This window comes from Dendrobates tinctorius, unplaced genomic scaffold, assembly GCF_039654945.1.
Source record: "Dendrobates tinctorius isolate UK_male_01 unplaced genomic scaffold, ASM3965494v1 ptg000019l, whole genome shotgun sequence".
NCBI classification, from domain to species: domain Eukaryota; kingdom Metazoa; phylum Chordata; class Amphibia; order Anura; family Dendrobatidae; genus Dendrobates; species Dendrobates tinctorius.
This window is the reverse complement of record NW_027361687.1, coordinates 22855365-22874780: the sequence shown is the minus strand read 5'-3', so window position 1 is coordinate 22874780 and position 19416 is coordinate 22855365. Positions and strand designations below refer to the sequence as shown.

General features: G+C 41.0%; 1 protein-coding gene across 1 annotated transcript; it reads right to left on the bottom strand.

The window, feature by feature from the left end:
- Positions 1 to 430: 430 nt before the first annotated feature.
- Positions 431 to 18814, bottom strand: RHOV (ras homolog family member V). Its single transcript, XM_073566687.1, has 3 exons — positions 18394 to 18814; positions 8055 to 8113; positions 431 to 5535 (listed from the first exon to the last, which is right to left on the bottom strand). Exons 1-3 carry the CDS (start codon positions 18617 to 18619, stop codon positions 5095 to 5097), a joined length of 726 nt encoding a protein of 241 aa, XP_073422788.1. The 5' UTR covers positions 18620 to 18814; the 3' UTR covers positions 431 to 5094.
- Between the last annotated feature and the right edge of the window lie 602 nt (positions 18815 to 19416).

The window sequence follows — 19416 nt, the reverse complement described above, 5'->3', positions numbered from 1 at the left end:
ATAATTCTGATATGAAGATATCAGCTGCATTCACTATAAACTGTAAAGTGGTGATAATTACAGTCAGAATAATCTGTACAAGTTTCTTCAGCTTAAAAACAAATCAACGATGCCTTCAATTTTTTACCAACAGGTCAAAAAAGTGCTTTACAGACAGTCCTGGAACTTTTGGATGGTTGGCTTGGCACAACATCATCATTGTGGCCTGTTGCAGATGTGGGCTGATATTTGTTAAGAAGAGCTGCAAATGCCATCAGGCAAGAGATGGTTTTCAGGGCTTCTGTCCAGTGGTCCTAGATTACCGACATACCTAATCGACTGGATTCCATGACTCAGTTTGCACCACCTCAACACCTGGACATACTTGAAGACTTGACAAGTATACAGATATTCTACCTATATAGTTGTAAAACATTGGCCGGAAAAAAAGTTTATAGAAAACAATTTTTTATTTACATTTTTACAATACATCTTCGTGGTATGGCCACTGCTGCGTACAATTACATTTGTACAAGTATATGCATAGGAAGGACTTCAGGAAAACAGTTTTTACTCTTCAGTGCCTACATTAATATTGACATAAGAAGGTGTGCTATTTGCCTTTCAAATCTTAACTGTACGAGTAGCAAAAAACACGCCTAGCCCTGAATGCCCGAGGATGCTGTAGAGCGAGATCGGTCAGTTTGACTTTAGAGATTAGCATGCCAGAGAAAGTGGTTACACTTTTGGCCAAGTTTTGGTTGTAGATGGGGGAATCAAGGATTACTGGGTAATGTTAGCCCTCCGTGATGGGTACTTGTACTCTGAACATATTACTGTAGTGTATGCTACTTGCCTTCAGCACTGATGGTAGTGCCAGAAATTCTAGCTGGCCATCTAGTTTTTTTTGCATTCTCACAATCTAAGTCAAGCTCATTTCACTTTCTTAAATCCCCTTTTCCACTTTCTGTGTTAAAAAAAACAAAACATCCTCATTACCTTCTGACAACTTTGCAAATTCCATTCAATGATCCAATTCTACACTTTTGAGAAAAACTCTTTATGACCCATATCTGGTTATGTGCACGCGGAGAATTTTTACAAAGTTTTCAGAGCAGAAACTGAGTTTTTGAGGAGTTTTTCCATTTTTGAAGATTTTCTGCTTCAAAAACCTCTAAAAAGAAAAACCACTGTGAGCACAAGGTCACATTAGCCAAGGTTTTCCATTTGCATGAGGCCAGATATAAACTATCATTGCCTGAGCAACATATTTAATCAGATATTAGAATCTAAAGTAGTTGTCCATCTTTGGGTTCACTTTTTTTCTCTTTTGAACTTAAATGCATGTATTTGGGGGCTACAATTATTAGTTTTTTTGCAATTAGGTTTCATGAAAAATGTTGCACCATTTGGATTTTACATGGTCTTTACATTCCTGCACATTAAGGGCATGTCACACTAAGAGATATCGCTAGCAATATCGCTAGTAATATAACTAGCAATATAGCTAGCAATATAACTAGTGACGTTATAGCGATATTGCTAGCGATATCGCTATGTGTGATACTTACCTCCGACCGGCTCCCCCGCTGGTTATCGCTGGAGCCGGGCGGGAGGACGCAGGATCGCCTGGTGTGACAGGTAAGTAGCGATCCCCGTCCCCAGCGATGTCGCTAGTGAGATCTGCCTGTGTGGCAGCTCACTAGCGACCACTTAGCGATGTACCAGCGATCCTGACCGCGTCATATCGCTGGTCAGGATCGCTGGTACATCGCTAAGTGTGACAGTACCTTTAGACTTTGATGAGACCTTGGGTCGTCAATTAGTTGAGAGGAGCTCACAAAAAGACAAGGGAGAAGAATTACAAATTGTCAGAGCATCATAGCTGGTTGACTCAGGGATTCTCAGTTAACACAGGAAAATGGAGCAAAGTTGGGGATTTTCTGCACCGCTGATCAATAATGGAGATCCTGATGGTGAGATCCAGATGGTGAGACGATAGTGCTGCAATTTTTTTTTTTATCAATGGTTCTTAGTCAACGTGTTTCGAAGTTATTCCAAACATCATCTTCAGGACATAGGAAATTTGGAATAACTTTGAAACCCGTTGACTTAGGGTACCGTTACACTTAGAGATGCACCAGCGATCCCGACAACGATGTGGATTGCTGGTGTATCGCTAAATGTTCGTTAGTGAGCTGCCACACAGGCAGATCTCACCAGTGACATCGCAGGGGTCGGGGGTCGCTACTTACCTGTCATACGCGGCGATCCTGACGTCCGCCCGCACGCGTCGCCACAGGAGTCCCAGCAGGAAGCGCCCGACGAGAAATGGTCCAGGACCTTCTCGCGTGACCAGCGATGAGCAGTGGGGGAGCCGGTCGGCGGTAAGTATCAGACATAGCGATATCGCTAGCAATATCGCTGCTTCGTCACAAAATCGGTGACGTTACAGCGATATTGCGAGCGATATCGCAATGTGCAACGGGCCCTTAAGAACCATGAATAAAAAAAACTCAGCACCGTCATCTCATGCTCTGGAGCGCCATTATTGATCAGTACAGAGGAAAATCCAAAACTTTGCTCCATTTTCCTGTATTACTGGTTTGAAGTTCCGTGGATTTGCGGCAGTTGACTGTCTATGCTTTCACAAGGTTGGGTGCTCACAACCCCATGAAGTTATCATTGCCTAAATCATTATTTATTCGATTTTTTCAGATAAAACCTTATTTGCGCGTTCTTTGCTCCTGGATTCTCATTTAACTCATTCTGCTGCCAGCAATAGGCAGCACAACACACAAACAATGCAAATTTTTTAATGAAGCCTAAATGCAAAACTGATTTATAGCCCAAAATGTATGCATTTAAGTAAAAAAATAAAATAAAGAAGTTGTCTACCTTTCAGGACATTTAAAGTACAGAGTATAGTAAATGATTTATTGGGGGCTAAAATGCAGATGAAATTAATTATGTCCAAGTGACCGATAAGGATTGGAAGGGATTGATAATAATTTCAAGAAGTGTAAAGTGCTTGATGGGCACTCGCTGATCCATTTAACTAGCATATTATAGGAATGCCCATTTTAGCAATTCACTTGACTACGATACTAGAACATGTGAAATAATGATTATTATATTAATCACGTCTGAGATAATATCATTAGACAAGCACACACTAACTGAACCTGAACATACGTCTGCAGATAAATAGGACTGATAATGTATTAGACTAGCGGGTAGAATATAGACTTTCCGAGAAACATTTTGGTGTCAACCTTTCTAAAGCATGCATGCAATATTAATGAAAAACCAATTCTATAGCCGAAAAATGTCACAGTTGGTTCTGATTAATGAATTGCAACATTAAAGTGATATTCCCATGCTAGAATGTAGCAACAGTGGGAATTCCGAGAACTGGTCCAAGTGCTTTTATCAGTTAAAGGGAATCGGTCAGCAAACTTTTGCCATGATATCTGAGAATAAAATGATGCAGGGGCTGAGACCCTGATTCCACCAATGTGTCACTTATTAGGCTGTGTTGCTCTTTTAATACAATCATTGTTTTCTTAGCAGAAGATTATCACTACTGGACTAGGTGCCTTACTTCCCCTAGTCCAGCTCCTCTGTGTAACCCCGTCCCCACTACTGACAATTCAGTATACACAGAAAGCTGCCAATCTCTGGTGTGGGCAGGGTTGCACACAGATCTGCATTTAGAGCACTGCTAGTTAGGCAGGGATTGTATCAAAATGACATCATGCAGATCAGTAAGTAACACATCACTGGAATCAGGGACTCAGTCCCTACCATCATGTTGCTCTCAGATTACATAGCAGAATCCCGATGACAGATTCGCTTTAAGAAATAAAAGCATACAAAGCCAGTTCTTTCCTGAAATGGTTAAAGGAGCCCCGGTATATATTAATTAGTCATCTGGTGTACAGGGAGACATCTATACACGTTAGATGGTTGGCTGATCCTGCTGAAATTGGCAATTTAATATGTATGGAGTGCTCTAGAGCATTAGGGCAGTCTCAATTGCCATCAAAACTATTGTAGTACGTGAGCAGATTTCAGATATTTCAGTGGCATTTTGGAAGTAGCTGGGACTCTCAATACCAAATTTGTTGTCAAATTTGGAGAACCGTTTTTCCTATTTTAATCGGACCCTTGATAGTAAGCAGAGATTATTGGAAAGTTTCTGCAAGTCTCGTTCATTTCTCAAAAAATAATCCCCACTATTCTCAAATAGGACATCGCTAAGGTCCTAGCATCCACACCCCAACTAATAAGATCTTCTGAAATGTCCGTCGGACCTTTCAGAAGCAAATATCATTAGAATACACTTTAAAGGGTAATCGTCATCTTAATTTTTATTCCATAAATCAATAGAACACATGAAAGTAATCAACTTTGTAATATATCTTATGGGAGAGATCTGCTTCTTTCTCTACCAGAATAGATCAATCCTTATGAAAATTCTCAAATTCTCATGTAAAATCTGTATTCAGTTTGCCATTACTGAGATAGAAGATGACAGTTGGTAGTAATGAGATTCTTTGTAGATAGGCGGAAGCAGAGACACCTCCTCACCCTCTTGTCTACATAGAATTTCATCAGCACCAACTGCCATCTCCTGTCTCAGTAATGGGAAAGTCGTCTACACTGAATACAGATTTTAATTCTGAATTCAAAATGTTGATAATGAATGATCAATTCTGGCAGAGAAATGAGCAAATTCCTGTACTAAGATATGTTACAAAGTTGCTTTTTTTCACTTGTACTATTGATTTATGGACTAAAAATTAAACCGACGGTTACGTTTTAATATTTTGTTCATATTCACAGTGCATTAAAACTTCATCACATTATAAATGGTGCAACATTAGGAGCCTGTTCATTGCTCACAACAGCCATGTCTAATGTATGAGCACATTCTCATAGAAAATATAGGTTGCGCGTGAAGACTGCAAAAGGACTTAATCCTTTTGATCCCTTTAAAATCTGTCCAACAGTGAACTCAGTGAGCCACTTGCAGAATATTCTAAACTCCTTGCATGTGGTCTCCACTTAGTGTTGAGATTGCACGTCATCTCTCCTATGTATGTAATGAGTTCAAACAAAGCAGAAATATTTCTTCCACCGGCATTTGGAAAGTCTCTTGAACCCCTTCGAGCTCAGTTTCTTTTCTAACCTTGCCTTGTGTTTGATGGCGCTGAGAATGGCTGTGTCGAAAACGTCTTTGAGGTTTTTTTGCGTTAACGCAGAGCACTCTATGTATGTCTGAGCTCTGATTTTCTGAGCCACTGCCTGTGCTTGGGATTCACTCACAGGTCCAACGCGATATTTATTTAAGTTGATCAAAACATTGACGTCATCTCTTAGGTCAGTCTGAGTTCCCACCAGAACCACTGGAGTGTGTGGACTGTGGGTTCGGATTTCGGGAATCCATTTTTCAGTAACGTTTTGGAAGGAGCTGGGGTTCACAACGCTAAAGCACACCAAAAATACATCAGTTTCTGGATAACATAGTGATCGGAGGTGGTCAAAGTCTTCCTGTCAAGAAGAAGAAAAATATAAAGTCATTATCTCCCATGATCAGAAAGTCAACTAAGGTTAGACTATAGGTGCAATAAACTAAATCCTAGGCACTTCAGAGATAGGTTCCTGATAACAATACTGCTTACTCAGTTAATAGGACACAACTCTATATACTCTGTAGTATCTAGAAACATTGGCTCTCAGTGTTTTGAAAGTACTTTAAAGCCCTCCATATACGACTGGTGGCCAAGTGATGTTTTGATTATTTGTTCGGCTGGCAACCACCTTGGCCAGCAGCCACCTCAGCCGTATCCCTCATACACAGGAGCACTCGCTCTGCTGAGTACTCCTTTGTTCTCTATGTGAATGCCAATGTCAGATATCTCTCTAGCAGGTAATCTCTTAAGGTCCCCATACACATTAGACAAATGTCAATTGAACCCACCGACATCGACAAGTTTGGCCAATTGTCTAATGTGTATGGGGAGATGTTTATCGGACATGTCCAATTTCATACTACCAATCACATTGTTCAAATCGAGATAAGACGCTGGCCGACATGTCAGTCGGTGGCTTTCTCATACACAACATAGGAGCGGTAGGCTGAAAGAGGTCTCCTGCTTATGGGAGAGTTGGCTGAGATGCCAGTTGGCCAAATGATCTCCTGAAGCATCGCTTGGCCAGGATCCACCCAATGTATATGGCCAGCTTAAGAGAAAAATAGAATCTGCAGCCCCAAAACGGATGAGGAGAATCCTTCACTCCCCCGGGAATCATCTGTCTGGGATTCCCATCCATATTAGACTGTTACCAGAACACTTTAGCTTACTTTTGAGTATTGAGGACAAACTAATTCAAGTTTTTAAAAGGGTTGTATGGGATCTAAAAATAATTTTAGAATCTCAAGATCTCCTGTATGGCTCAAGACATTTGAGTCCATTGATTGTCTACAGCTGTCACACACAGGTATGGCATGTCCTCCATGGAGGACAAATAAACACTAGTGGACACGACCAGTGCTCCAGGGGTTTGAACATGGTAGCATTTTATTTTTTATTTTATCAGCTTTCAGCAAATGTTTTAGATACTTTTAGACCCTCTAAGAACAACATCCCCTGAATAAACTAGCGCAGTTCAGTTTAGTCCCCAAATATGCCTCCCCACCACCACTGAAACCTAAGAAAAAATAAAATTTTGCAGGTGCCTTGCAATTTGGATGTTCTGTGTGCATTGACAATTAAGGTAATTTTCTGCAGTGATTTCACGTTTCAGCTGTCCTTGACTCAAACCAGTAAGGCAACAAAACAAGTAATTACGAATGTGTAGAAGGTTCTATCGTAATACAGTCCTTACGCTATTTGCTATTCATTTTTTTAAATAAGCAACTAAAATCTAATATATATAAAGCTCAATGTGTGTGTGTGTGTGTGTGTGTATGTCCGGGATAGGCATCCGCACCGTCGCAGCTACAGCCACAAAATTTGGCACAGTCACACGTCTGGACCCCGAGAGCGTTCTAAGCTATGTTGTGAGGCGAAATTTTAACCCCGCGCGTTCCAATTTACCAAACAATTTTGCCCCTATCTACATAATGGGGAAAAAGTGTGTGCATATCAAGCCCCGCCTCTCATTATGATGTCGCAATGGTTGCCATGGCGATGCTGATGTCATCATAGGTTGCAAGCCCCGCCACTCATTATGATGTCATAATGATTGCCATGGCGACGCTGATGTCATCATAGGTTGCAAGCCCCGCCGCTCATTATGATGTCATAATGGTTGACTATGGGATGGACGATGTGTGATGGGTATATGGGTACGGGACTATGAGATGGGGGATATGTATGACGGGTATATGGGCACGGGACTATGGGATGGAGGATGTGTGATGGGTATATGGGCATGGGACTATGGGATGGAGGATGTGTGATGGGCACTGGACTATGGGATGGCGGATATGTATGATGGGTATATGGGCACTCGACTATGGGATGGAGGATATGTATTATGGGTATATGGGCACGGGCCTATGGGATCATGGATATGTATGATGGGTATATGGGCATGAGACTATGGGATGGCAAATATGTATGATGGGTATATGGGCATGGGACTATGGGCTGGAGGATGTGTGATGGGTATATGGGCATGGGACTATGGGATGGAGGAGGTGTGATGGGTATATGGGCACGGGACTATGGGATGGAGGAGGTGTGATGGGTATATGGGCACTAGACTATGGGATGGAGGATATGTATGATGGGTATATGGGCACGGGCCTATGGGATCGTGGATATGTATGATGGGTATATGGGCACGGGACTATGGGATGGAGGATAATTATAATTTGCTATAACTAACCACAGTTAGTTACTATGCCCGGGCAGCGCCGGGCTTTTCAGCTAGTACTTCATAAAATGTTCAAGAATTATAATGTTAAACCGTAAAATAATACAAAATTAAATAAGAAAAATAAATACAATCAAGATATTTTCATTGGGTAAGGGTAATGCAAATAATGCTTATGTACATACCTGTCCAGCGGTATCACAAAGCTGGATTCTTACTGGTGCCCCATCCACCTGCACTTGAACTGGAAAAAAAAAAAGAGTTAAAACAACATTTCACTGCAAGAGAATATCTAAATCCCACACTTTCCATTCATTTTTGACAATTCAAGAATTTCACTGGATAACTGTCACTGTGAAATAACTGGGTATCAAACATGTCTAAATTAGTAAATTAGTTTTTAAAAAAGATTCATTACTAGGTCAAATGTGGCCAGTTTTTGCATATATCTTCTTTCCACTCCTCCCCTGAGTATTCTGTTTTTTTGTTTTCTAGAAATTCACCATCTGGCTTCAGAGATATGAGCCTTTCTTATCTAGTCATTTCATCATCTTTCCAAGGGGACGCCTCACTGGATCCTTAGGGGTGTGACTTAAAGCTCCTCTGCATTATAGCCCTGTGAGCCATACAACTTATAAAGACCATAAAATTAGCTCTGTTTTTGATGACATTTTAGAGCAGGAAACTTTCCAAGTTTTTGAGGAGTTTTGAGAAGGATTTGAAGTTTTTGCTCAGTTTCTGCTCTGAAAACTCTACTAAAAGACTCCATGTGCACATAGCCCTAAAGGTCATTTAGCGTAAAAATGTTTTTTTTTTAATTATCTTACTCCTATGCTGAGATACATTCTTTTGACTTTAAAAACACTTTGCCTGGGGCTGCACTACTGAAATAATGTTGTCATAAAGACTTTATATGACGTGTGAAAATTATTGTTTGAATTTTGAGTTTTCCAGTTTGTGCAGTTTTACCTGGGAAATTCAGTTCTCAGCAAAGTTATTCTCCATGAATTGAATGTTCCTTATTGTGCTCTTGGGTCTCTCAAGAGGACCCCAGAGCATAAAAATTGTAAGAAACAGAAAAACCTAATGCTCACTTCAGTGTTTACCATGCCAGTCGCCCAGCTACCCACCATCCAGGTCTCAGGGCCTCTTCAATGAGGCGGTGCAGGCTTGATTTGCCTGTTCTTCACTGTAGGATCAAGATTTCCTCCGTGGCAAGGCAACCGATGACCCGTTGTAAGGTCACGGTATCATGACATCGCAACCTTACGACATTCACAGTGACCCTTAGAAATCCTGGTCTATAGTGAAAAACAGTCAGATGAGGCATGGAGCGACAGAAAGAAGAGGCCCTGAGGACCAGGCAGTGGGTAGCGGAGTGACAAGAGAGGTGAGCGATGAAGTATTAGATTTTTTTAATTTACCATCTTCCAGCCCCTTACGTTGTATAAAAAGGGCAGCCGGGCATTTTTTCTTTTATCCTCGGGAATAGAATTACAAATTGTGGAATCGCAAATTTTAGAAAAGTTGACTTGAAATTGATTCTCTCATTTCAAATGTATGTACTTTTGGTGCATGTGGGCATCTTCAGAATTTGTGTGTGTGGTTTCACTATCTGCTATTGAATCTGTGGAATCTAAATGACTAATTGTACCGTTACACCTAGAGACTCACCAGCGATCCCGACCAGCGATATGACGCGGTCAGGATCGCTGGTGAATCGCTAGGTGGTCGCTAGTGAGCTGCCACTCAGGCAGATCTCACCAGCGACATCGCTGTGGACCGGGGTCGCTACTTACCTGTCAGATGCGGCGATCCTGACGTCCTCCCGCCTGGCTCCACGCGTCGCTCGTCGTCACAGCAGGAAGCGCCGCAGGAAGTCACCGACGAGGAATGGTCCAGCAGCTTCTCGCGCGATCAGCGATAACCAGCGGGGGAGCCGGTCGGAGGTAAGTATCACATGCAGCGATATCGCTAGTAATATCGCTGTAACGTCACAAAATCGGTGACTTTACAGCGATATTGCTAGCGATATCGCAGTGTGTAACGGGGGCTTAACACAATGAGTTGTATCTCTGTATATGTCACTATCTCATAAAACCAGTTCGTATGCACATAACTATGGGTACCAGTTCAATTGTTAAATAGAAAATGGTGGCTTGTGTGTGGCCAGTTTTACTTTACAGCTTAAACATGAGGTATGTGTGCAAGGAGGGGCGCAATGAAAAAAAAGTTAAAGCGTTTGAAGCAAGGAATACAGGTTTGGGTGGCACGTCAGCTTCTTGTGACCTTAGGCCAGCTGACATTGTCTTGCATCTCAGGCATTGAAACTTGTTTGCAAATAATGGGTGACTTAAGTTCACTGGACCTTGAGCAGGGTCCAACATAAGGCACTCTTCAAAGACATTATCAAAAGGGTTTGGCAACTGTATAGTTTTTCACACAAGATGGAAAAATCATTTTATGCAGCTTTCACGCATCTTAATAACACGTCTAAGGCCAGCTTCAGAACAGACAAACACCAGATCATTTCTTACGAGTGCCATACACAATAGATAGCTGCCAGCGAAATGATGGTTTGGCCAATTGTTTTGCCCAACTCTTCGGAACTAGGCAGAACAAGTTCTCCTGTGTATGGATGTGTTCTCTATAACAAAGAGGCTGTCAGACTCCATTGGTGGTGGTTTTATGCCCTACAGAACAAAAGAGTTATCCTTCAAAATCAGATTTGCTGGATTCTTATGTTCCCCATATCTACAGGATGAGAATCGGAAGGCTGCATTCACATTAGACTGTTGTCCAAGCCAGTGTTGTTGGCCTGTCTGGCTGACTTTAGTCTATTGTGTATCGGGGCATTTGGACACTGCCTGGTAAGACATTAGACCTTACTGATAATGTTTTCCAGTGCAATTAGGAGAGAAAACTAGTATAATAATATTTGTAAATCTCTACCAGTCCTGATAACGCATAACTAGCGTGCAAATTTGTGTGAAGTACCAGTGATAATTTTTTTCTTTTCCATGTCAGACATAGTCACACACGTGACAACTTGGCAAATCCCGGAGGCTCCAGGAATTAATGGAGACCTCCCTGACCCCCGACCGAGTCTGCAAATCTGCTGTGCCCCTCTAAATTTGCCTCATACCCCCAGAGTGAGGCAGGGAATGGGATACGAGGAGGCCATGAATAGGTTTGGAAGGGGCTCTGCTTTGGAAAATGACAAAAAAAACAGAATAATCAGGGCAGCAGCGGGAGTAAAAGAAGAGCAAAAACTGGACAATTTTGAACTGGTGACAGGTTCCTTTTAACTGTAACTGAAGATCCACAGGTGAATAAAAAGCGATAGAAGAAGCCCTCTTATTTTCTCATTTGGAGGAGTATTCAGCGATATTCCGCTCAGTTCCCTCTTCAAAAACTTCTCAAAAAACCCCGTGCACATACCTTTAAATTTCGCGCACACTGTCTTTTTGGAGCAGACACTGAGAGGATATGGGCACCTGGAGGTTTTGGAGAAGGAGCTGAAAGGAAACTCCCAAATCCTCATTCAAATCTCAAAACTCCACAAAAACTTGACAGCAATAGCAACTGATTATTTGTTGCCAAAAGATGAAATGTCGGCATATATAGCTGGTAAACCCGCTGGATGAGTCTGGGGCAAATGTTTCATGCAACATTCCAGATGGTCCTGCTGAATGTAATGCACAATTACAGTCTAATCTAAAGCTCCCCATCATCTGTTGGGGCAAGTTGGGGACCCCTTTACACATTAGACTGTAGGCTGAATGTGTCGATGTTGATGACGTTAGTCTGCCCCTTAGCAGCATAAATACTATCAAACTCTTCTTGAAAACCACAAAGACTTTGGTTCTAAAGACCACAACTTCCTTTTTACCAAGTTATTCTTTGTAATGGTGTAATGTGCAAGTCAGTAGTGCAAACAATCTGTGGAAAGTTTAATAGGATGTAAGCAGACTGACCTAAGAAGAAAAGAAAGGATTACTTCTGGCTTGGGAACACATGAACACTCAAGAAAAGAAAAGGCAACACAACCATTGAAAATAAATCCAAAGGTGAAACTAAATTAATGCCTCCCCACTGTGAAGCACAGTAGAAACTTGGGAGAAACTCTGAGATGCAAATTGCTTTGGATTTCAGAGAAAGAATGAAAAAACTGAATAGATTCAATTACTTTCCATTGAATGCAAAGCTGGACTTTGATAAAGGGAGTGATTTATGCCCAATAATTGTGAATGTAGACAAGTTCCTTGTTTGCAAACATTGCTATTTTGGATTGACATACAGTAGGATAACGCAAAATACCCTTGATGACTTAGCACAAAAAAACTAATGTGGATCCTTGGTAAATGAAGGCAGCACCTGAGAAGATTACCTAATTTTATATATTTCATATAAAACCTTTCCCCCTATTTGGCATCCTTGCAAATAATGTATAGACAACTGGTTACTTCAAGAATAGCATTTAGATTATATAAATCAACAGGTAGGATAGTATTCAGATGTAGCATATTTACAGTAAAGAATCATGCAAAATACTTAGGAAATCAGGGGTTGTGACATGAAGACAACCCCCATCTATACGGCCTATTGGGGCACATGTACATACATTTGTATGGGTTCCCTGCTTGTGGCCAGTCTAAGAGTGCAGTTCTCATTCTGGAGGACTCAACCTGCCTTTGCATTACCTGTTTGGCCACTCTCATGAACAGCCTTCACACAATACTACATTTTCCCTGCAGCAGTTGGCTGGACACATATTATTTGAACAAGCTACGAGGGTCTAAAGACTCCTATGCAGCTGTCGGCCGAATGATGATTTTGCCGGCAGATATCTTTGTTGTCTCACTCATAAACAGGAGTGCTTGTTCTGTTGAATCCTCCTGTGTTTTCTATAAGAGAGCCGCTGACAGACTTCTATGGTGGCAAACTCTCTCTTAGAGAACAAAATGAATGACAGCTCAAAATTGGGCACTCAGTATCCTTCTCTCCTTTGGCAATCATCTCTTGGGGCCACCATGCAAATTAGACTGATTGCCAAACTCATTGATGACGTTATTCTAATGTGTATGGGGTTTTAAGGGAGGCTATTTTTATAGCATGTAACCTAGGTATTGAATCACCAGGTTGCCCCAGCCAACCATCTAATTTTCCACTTGCTCCTCCATTGGTGTCTACGTTGATAAGCCACTATATGTTTCTATATTCAGCATGGCTACCTAGACACCATCCCATTCTTATCTCCTGACTTTAGACCAGGATCTTGGCAATCAAGGCTCATTCAATACCCCTCTTAATACGGTCTCTCAAATTTGTTAGCAAATTTTCTAAATGACTTCTCAGTAGGCTTCCTCCTCCAGGACCATGTAGACTCAGATCCACAACACACATATGTGCTCCTTGAGGCCTGCCAAGGCCTTAATCCGTGTTATTTCACACAGGTCTTATATGTACACACTGAGCACTCACTCACCAATGTGCCAACCATTGATGCACCTTTGGTCCTCACTTACAAATTAATTAAGTAGATAAATTATGTATATTCAATATATACAGTTCCCTTCTTCATTACATATCCTCATAACTGTTGACTATGTGTGGAAAAAAATGACACATAACAATATAAATCTTCTATGTGAGGTTAAATTATATAATAAATTTGGTACATGCCAGGCATAACCATTTATGGCATAATTTGGTAATCTGCCATTCTAGAAATCCTTAACAATTGACAGGGCAATAGGAATACAGAGTACAGAGGTAATAGTCTCACTTAAGCAAAGTATCTGAGGGGGCCAAAGACCCCAATGCCATATATTAGATGATACTAGTTTAAAAAATGGCACATGATTTCTTGAGGGCCCCTGTTACAGATTTTGCACTGGGGCAATTAAGTTTCATTTCAAGGCTCCAGTTAGTGCTGCCTAGTGATCATTGTTGCAGGACATCAACGTTGCTACCAACTGGAAGATGATCCAATGGATTTATACATTAATAGATTAATAGCTTTGAAAAATTGTTGCTCAATCATTAGACCTAATACCCACCATATATTTTAAAGAAAAATTGGCCAAACCTGAAGATTTTGGTGGGAACAATCTAATGTGTATATCGGCCGAGTCCGGACTCTTCCCCAATAGATATTGGGGAAAGAAGGATCAGCCATGTTGAATCATAACACTCAATATTTTTAATTCCTCCAAAACTGTGGACAAAGGGGGTCTTGAAACTTTTGGGTTGGTTTTACATGTCCAATTGTTGAACTGGCTGCAGGTTTTCGGACTCCAACACCATAGCCCTATAGATATACTCTGTATGAGGCTGCTTAGTTCAGGTCAGGAGACCTGCTGCTAGTGACAGAACACATTCCAGTCAGAGGTCACACCCGTGTACTGCCTAATAGTCCTTCACTACATATGGTAAACGTGATGGTGAAGAAAGCGTCATGGCTGGACCCCTATTGCTATGATGCTGATACAGAACACACTCCAGTCAGAGGTCACACCCGTGTACTGTCTAATAGTCCTTCACTACATATGGTAGACACGTGACATTGAAGATAGCATCATGGCTGGACCCCTATTGTTATGTACTCTTTAACTGGAAAATAAGGATTTTTCCAACTCTATTCGACCACGAAACTCAAAATTTTGAAGCCAGTCTTACACTGCTCATTACTCCTTTCTCCGCATTGAAAACGCATAACAACGTGGCCAAAGGGGAATAACTATAGAAGAGTTAGGAGAGATAGCTGTCACTTTTCTAAGGTCTACGAGCACCTAACAGAGAAATAGCTGTGTTTGTATTACATGTACATTGTTTGAAGTAAAAAAAAAAAACTTCTTCTGCCATCTTGTTTGGTTGTCTGACTGCCAACGACAGTGGAGGTACATCTACACTGATTATCATGAACACGTGTTCTTAGGGTCCTGTTTCACTTAGCGACGCATTAGCGATCCCGACAACGATACCAAGTGGTAAGGATCGCTGGTGCGTCGCCAAATGGTTGCTAGTAAGCTGCCAAACAAGCAGACCTCTTCAGCGATGCAACAACCATCCAGAGATCCTCGGCAGTCATCGGTACTTTGTCAAACAGCAGCTTTTCTGACAATTCCCGCCTGCGTCCCTGAGTTCTGCGTCACCAATGAGGTCGCTTGTCGGGTCAAACACAGTGATGCGTGCTGGCCAGCGGGACGCCGCCGCTGAAAAAATGGCCCAGGACATTTGAGCACGATCAGCGATATCCAGTGGGGTGGGCCGGTAACTGCTGCATGTCACATGTAGCGACACTGCTGGTGAGGTCGCTGTTGCATCACAAAATCGGTGACGTTTCAGCGGTCTCCTTATGTGAGACGGGGGCTTTAGTCTTAGTGTTCTTGTTTCCCAATAATCGTAGTGTGCAAAGGCTGCCAATCAGTGGATGAATGGGTAGAATGCCTTAAAAAATGCTAATTGATATCAATTACTTCAGCCAACAGACTGTGTATGAAGATCCTGGGGAAATAATGTTAGTGGAGATAAGGATCTTACATGTCTGATTTTGAAATGACGATCCTTTTGTTCCCTTCAGAAAAGCCATCGCCAGAGAAGTCTGACAGTGGCTTTCTCAGAGTACGCCGGACACTCAACAGAGCGAGTCCTCTTGCATATACGAGAGTCAAGCGAGAAAGCTGCTGGCAGAACAATTGACCTAAACATTCTTCATCCAACAACTATCTAAAGTGTATAGAAGGCTTAGGCTATTTTCACAAAACATTTTATTCTATGTTCAGCGGCTCTGTTGAAACTTACATCTGAACCCCCATAAAACGAGATTCGGGCATATGAGTCCATTGAATATAATGATGCAAACAAAGTCACCGTGTGCTGTGTCGCACATCATTTTCGGCCATATATGTCTACTGGAAGCCACCAAGATGCTATAGACTACATCTTGCTGTCAAGCCTCCCCCGACTGTAGGGCTCATGACCAGAACTCTGCAGTATATACTGTATATCCAAGGCCAAATTGGACCCATGGCACTCTATTTATTACTACTCAGAGGACACTTGTGTGCATGAGGTCTAAGATGAAGATTTTTTTTACAGTTAAAGAATTCAAATAAACCCATGTAATTGCGCTAATCTACACCAAATTCTTGAAGCCTGACAAAACGATTATTCTGCCGCTTCAGTCTACAGACATGCATTCAGTATGGAATGATTAGATTATCATTAGGACACCAAATAGAGTTGGAAAAATCCTTATTTTCCAATTAGAGAGTACATAACAATAGGGATGCAGCCATGACGCTTTCTTCACCGTCACGTGTCTCCCATATGTAGTGAAGGACTATTAGACAGTACACGGGTGTGACCTCTGACTGGAGCGTGTTCTGTCACCTAAGAAGCTTGTTAAGTCCTGGGAAAATCAAATCATGCCTTTAGCAGATAGGTGAGGAACCTGTTTAACCGGAAATGCTCCTGACAACCGATACCAACAGCTGCACGGACTGCGATGCTCGCTTTGTTTTTAGTAATCACTGCGTAGTATGTTTTATATATATAAATGTCATATAGGTTAAAGAACATTTCCTTAAAAAAAATAACCTTTAAAAGTCATCATGATCTAAGTTGCAGCCATTACGCTTTAAAAATCTTCATGGTCGAAGTTGTAGCCTTTACACACTATTTTTGGTGGTTTTCCAAAATTGCAATTTTGAAAAAATTGAATAAAAAAATGGTATGCTTTTGCAGCTATTTTTTATTTTCTATTTTGACAAAAGTAAGATTTAAAAACAAAATAGCGACATGGGAATTTTTTTTTCCATCGGCAAAAAAGATAACATATCTATAATTTATTAACCCATCATATGCTAAGGTGATTGCTTCTATTATGTTTTTTTGCTCTTTGTTTTGTATGGCAGTGTTGGCATTTTCCCCAGAGTTGTATAGTGCATGCAATCATTAACATTCACATAAAGTTGCTAATAAAGATCAATAAAGGGCACAGCAATAAAGCTTTTGCTAAACCTGAAATGACTGGCTATCACCGAAGGACAATAGCTTATCAGTTTACTGCTGATATGTTTTGTGTACAATGACGTATAGCTGAACTTTCGCTGCGGTGATATTTATGATGTCACAAAGTAGGGAACGCTAAATTCTATGTATTCTTCATATACTATCTGCTCCAAGTTGGCCTTTGGTACCACAGTGTAAAACCCCATCATGCACATTAGACAATGGATAATGGATGATCCCTTTAAACCAGGCCAAGTAAAGAGTGGTTGCTATAATTTGTAAAAGGTAAAAAAATACAGCATCCAAGACTTAAGGGGTTATTCCCATTTTCATAAATATGGTACTGTTGGATAGATCTTGCAAATGCACGGAATTTTGCAATTTTCTGCTTAAAATTTGCAGCCATTCTTGAGATATTAACAATTTTCTTTTGTTTTCAGCTCGTTTCCTGGGAGACCGACCACCGCTGCTAGACAGCAAAACGAGGTTTTTTTTCAATTAAGCACTGTTTAGAAGCTAGCCATGATCACTGAAATGTGCCATCAACCTCCTAATCCAGTGCCAACCTCAACGCAGTGCTAATACGCAAGACAACAGTGGTCGGTCTCCTAGGCAACGAGCTGTAAACAAAAGTAAAGCGTTACTATCGCAAAAACGAGAGCGCATCTTAATAAACAGTAAATTGCAAAAGTGTTGGATTTTACAATCTCTTTTCAAAAATGTCCATCTATAGAGGAATAACCCTTTAAGTGAAGGCTGGGTGTACATTCAAAATTTTTTCTTGCAGAATATATCAAGTGAATTTTTTTTTTTTTTTAAATCCCATTCACACTTTGAAGATTTTAGAATGTTACCAGGAAATTATCCATAATAATTAAATGGAAAAATCCACATCGTAATTATGTGAAAAAAATGTGGAATGACAAAGGAGGGGAGCACCTACAATGGACTTTATAAAAAAAAAAAGGTGTAAATTATAAGAAGACGGCAAAAAAGTAGACAAAAATGTCTGCACACAGATATCTGTAGTATGAGAACTAAAGGTACCCTGGTGAGAAACCTACAGGATGAGAGTGACATCTCAGCAGGAGAGTAAAGGTAGAGGAGAACACAATGAGGGTGATCCTGGGGGCAGGAAGATATTTGGGCAAGTTTATCCAAAAGTGTCAGTCATGAAAAAAAAAAAAGTCCCTGACTCAGCATGGTCTCCTAATCCAACTCCCACATATTATCACTTCTATCCTAAAGAGGACATGACACTTAGTCGGGGAAGTAAAATAGTATCACTTCATTGCCCCCCTTTATGTCCCAGTTAACTATTTCAGTGCCATGGTAGCAATAAACAATAATAACTGAATTTCAATGCACCGCCCCAGTAGACCAAGAGCCATAATCACCCCAAGAGGCAATCCAACGGTGACTATATGAGTAGCGTATTGGACCACAGTGACACTAGTTGACCTAAAAATTAAAAAAAATAAATAAGTAAAACGGTTGGTTTCTTACCAGAATACGTGTCGAGGGCGGTTGGCTGGTATTCCGTTGGGTAACCGTTTATAGTGTAGCTGACCACCAGACTGGTCTTGCCCACCGCTCCGTCGCCGACGAGGACACACTTTATCCCGAGTTCTTGGCTGTTGGGTCTGGACGAGTTTCTCCTCCCAGAAGAACCTGATAGCTGTGGACTCAGCCGGTCCAACTCAGAACAGTCCAGCATCACTCGAGGTGGCATGATAAGGACAGTCCAGGGCTCCACTATAAAAACCTACGAGATAAATCCACTTTCTTCCTTTTCATCGGTCACTTGGTTCCGGCAGCTCCTCATATGACCTTACCATGAGGGAATTTGACCATTATTGTATTACAAGCGCGTCCCACTCAAAGCTTTTTACTCTGTCACGCTAAACAGGTGTGACTATGTCATGGCTTGCTCTCCAACTGGTTTTTAGGCTTCCAGCCAGCCCTATTTATACCCTCCCTCCCAGGATGGTAATTGGAGCTTACTAACTTCCTTACAGAAAAGACACTCATAATGGTGAAGTCATATGTAGTGCTAGAGATTCGAGGAAGAACGTGATGAACTCAAGCGTTTAAGGTAATCTATACAGGAAAAAAATACTGCAAAAGTTGCACAAGTCAATTCTTTTTTTTAACTTTCATTGTTTTTTATTTGCTTTTTTATTTAGTATTTAAAATTTTATTTAAATTATTTTTTTATTGTTCTAATATTTTAAAAATATAAAAGGTGAAAAACATTGGCATCAACTGATAAAATGGTACTGATTTTTTTTTTCCTGATTTGCAAAAAAAATCTCAAAATGAGAAAAAGTTATGTCAAATCACCTGTGACGTATGCTAGAAAAAGTGCAACACTGCAATCACTGACTTACATTGATGTTGCCTCTCCATGTACATGGACACCATTCTTTAGCGTCCATCTTGCATTGGATAGTGTTCTTTTGCCGACCCTAGTGATAATCCTGGGTTCTCCACCTTTGGGAACTTTTTTTTCTTAAATACATGTATGTT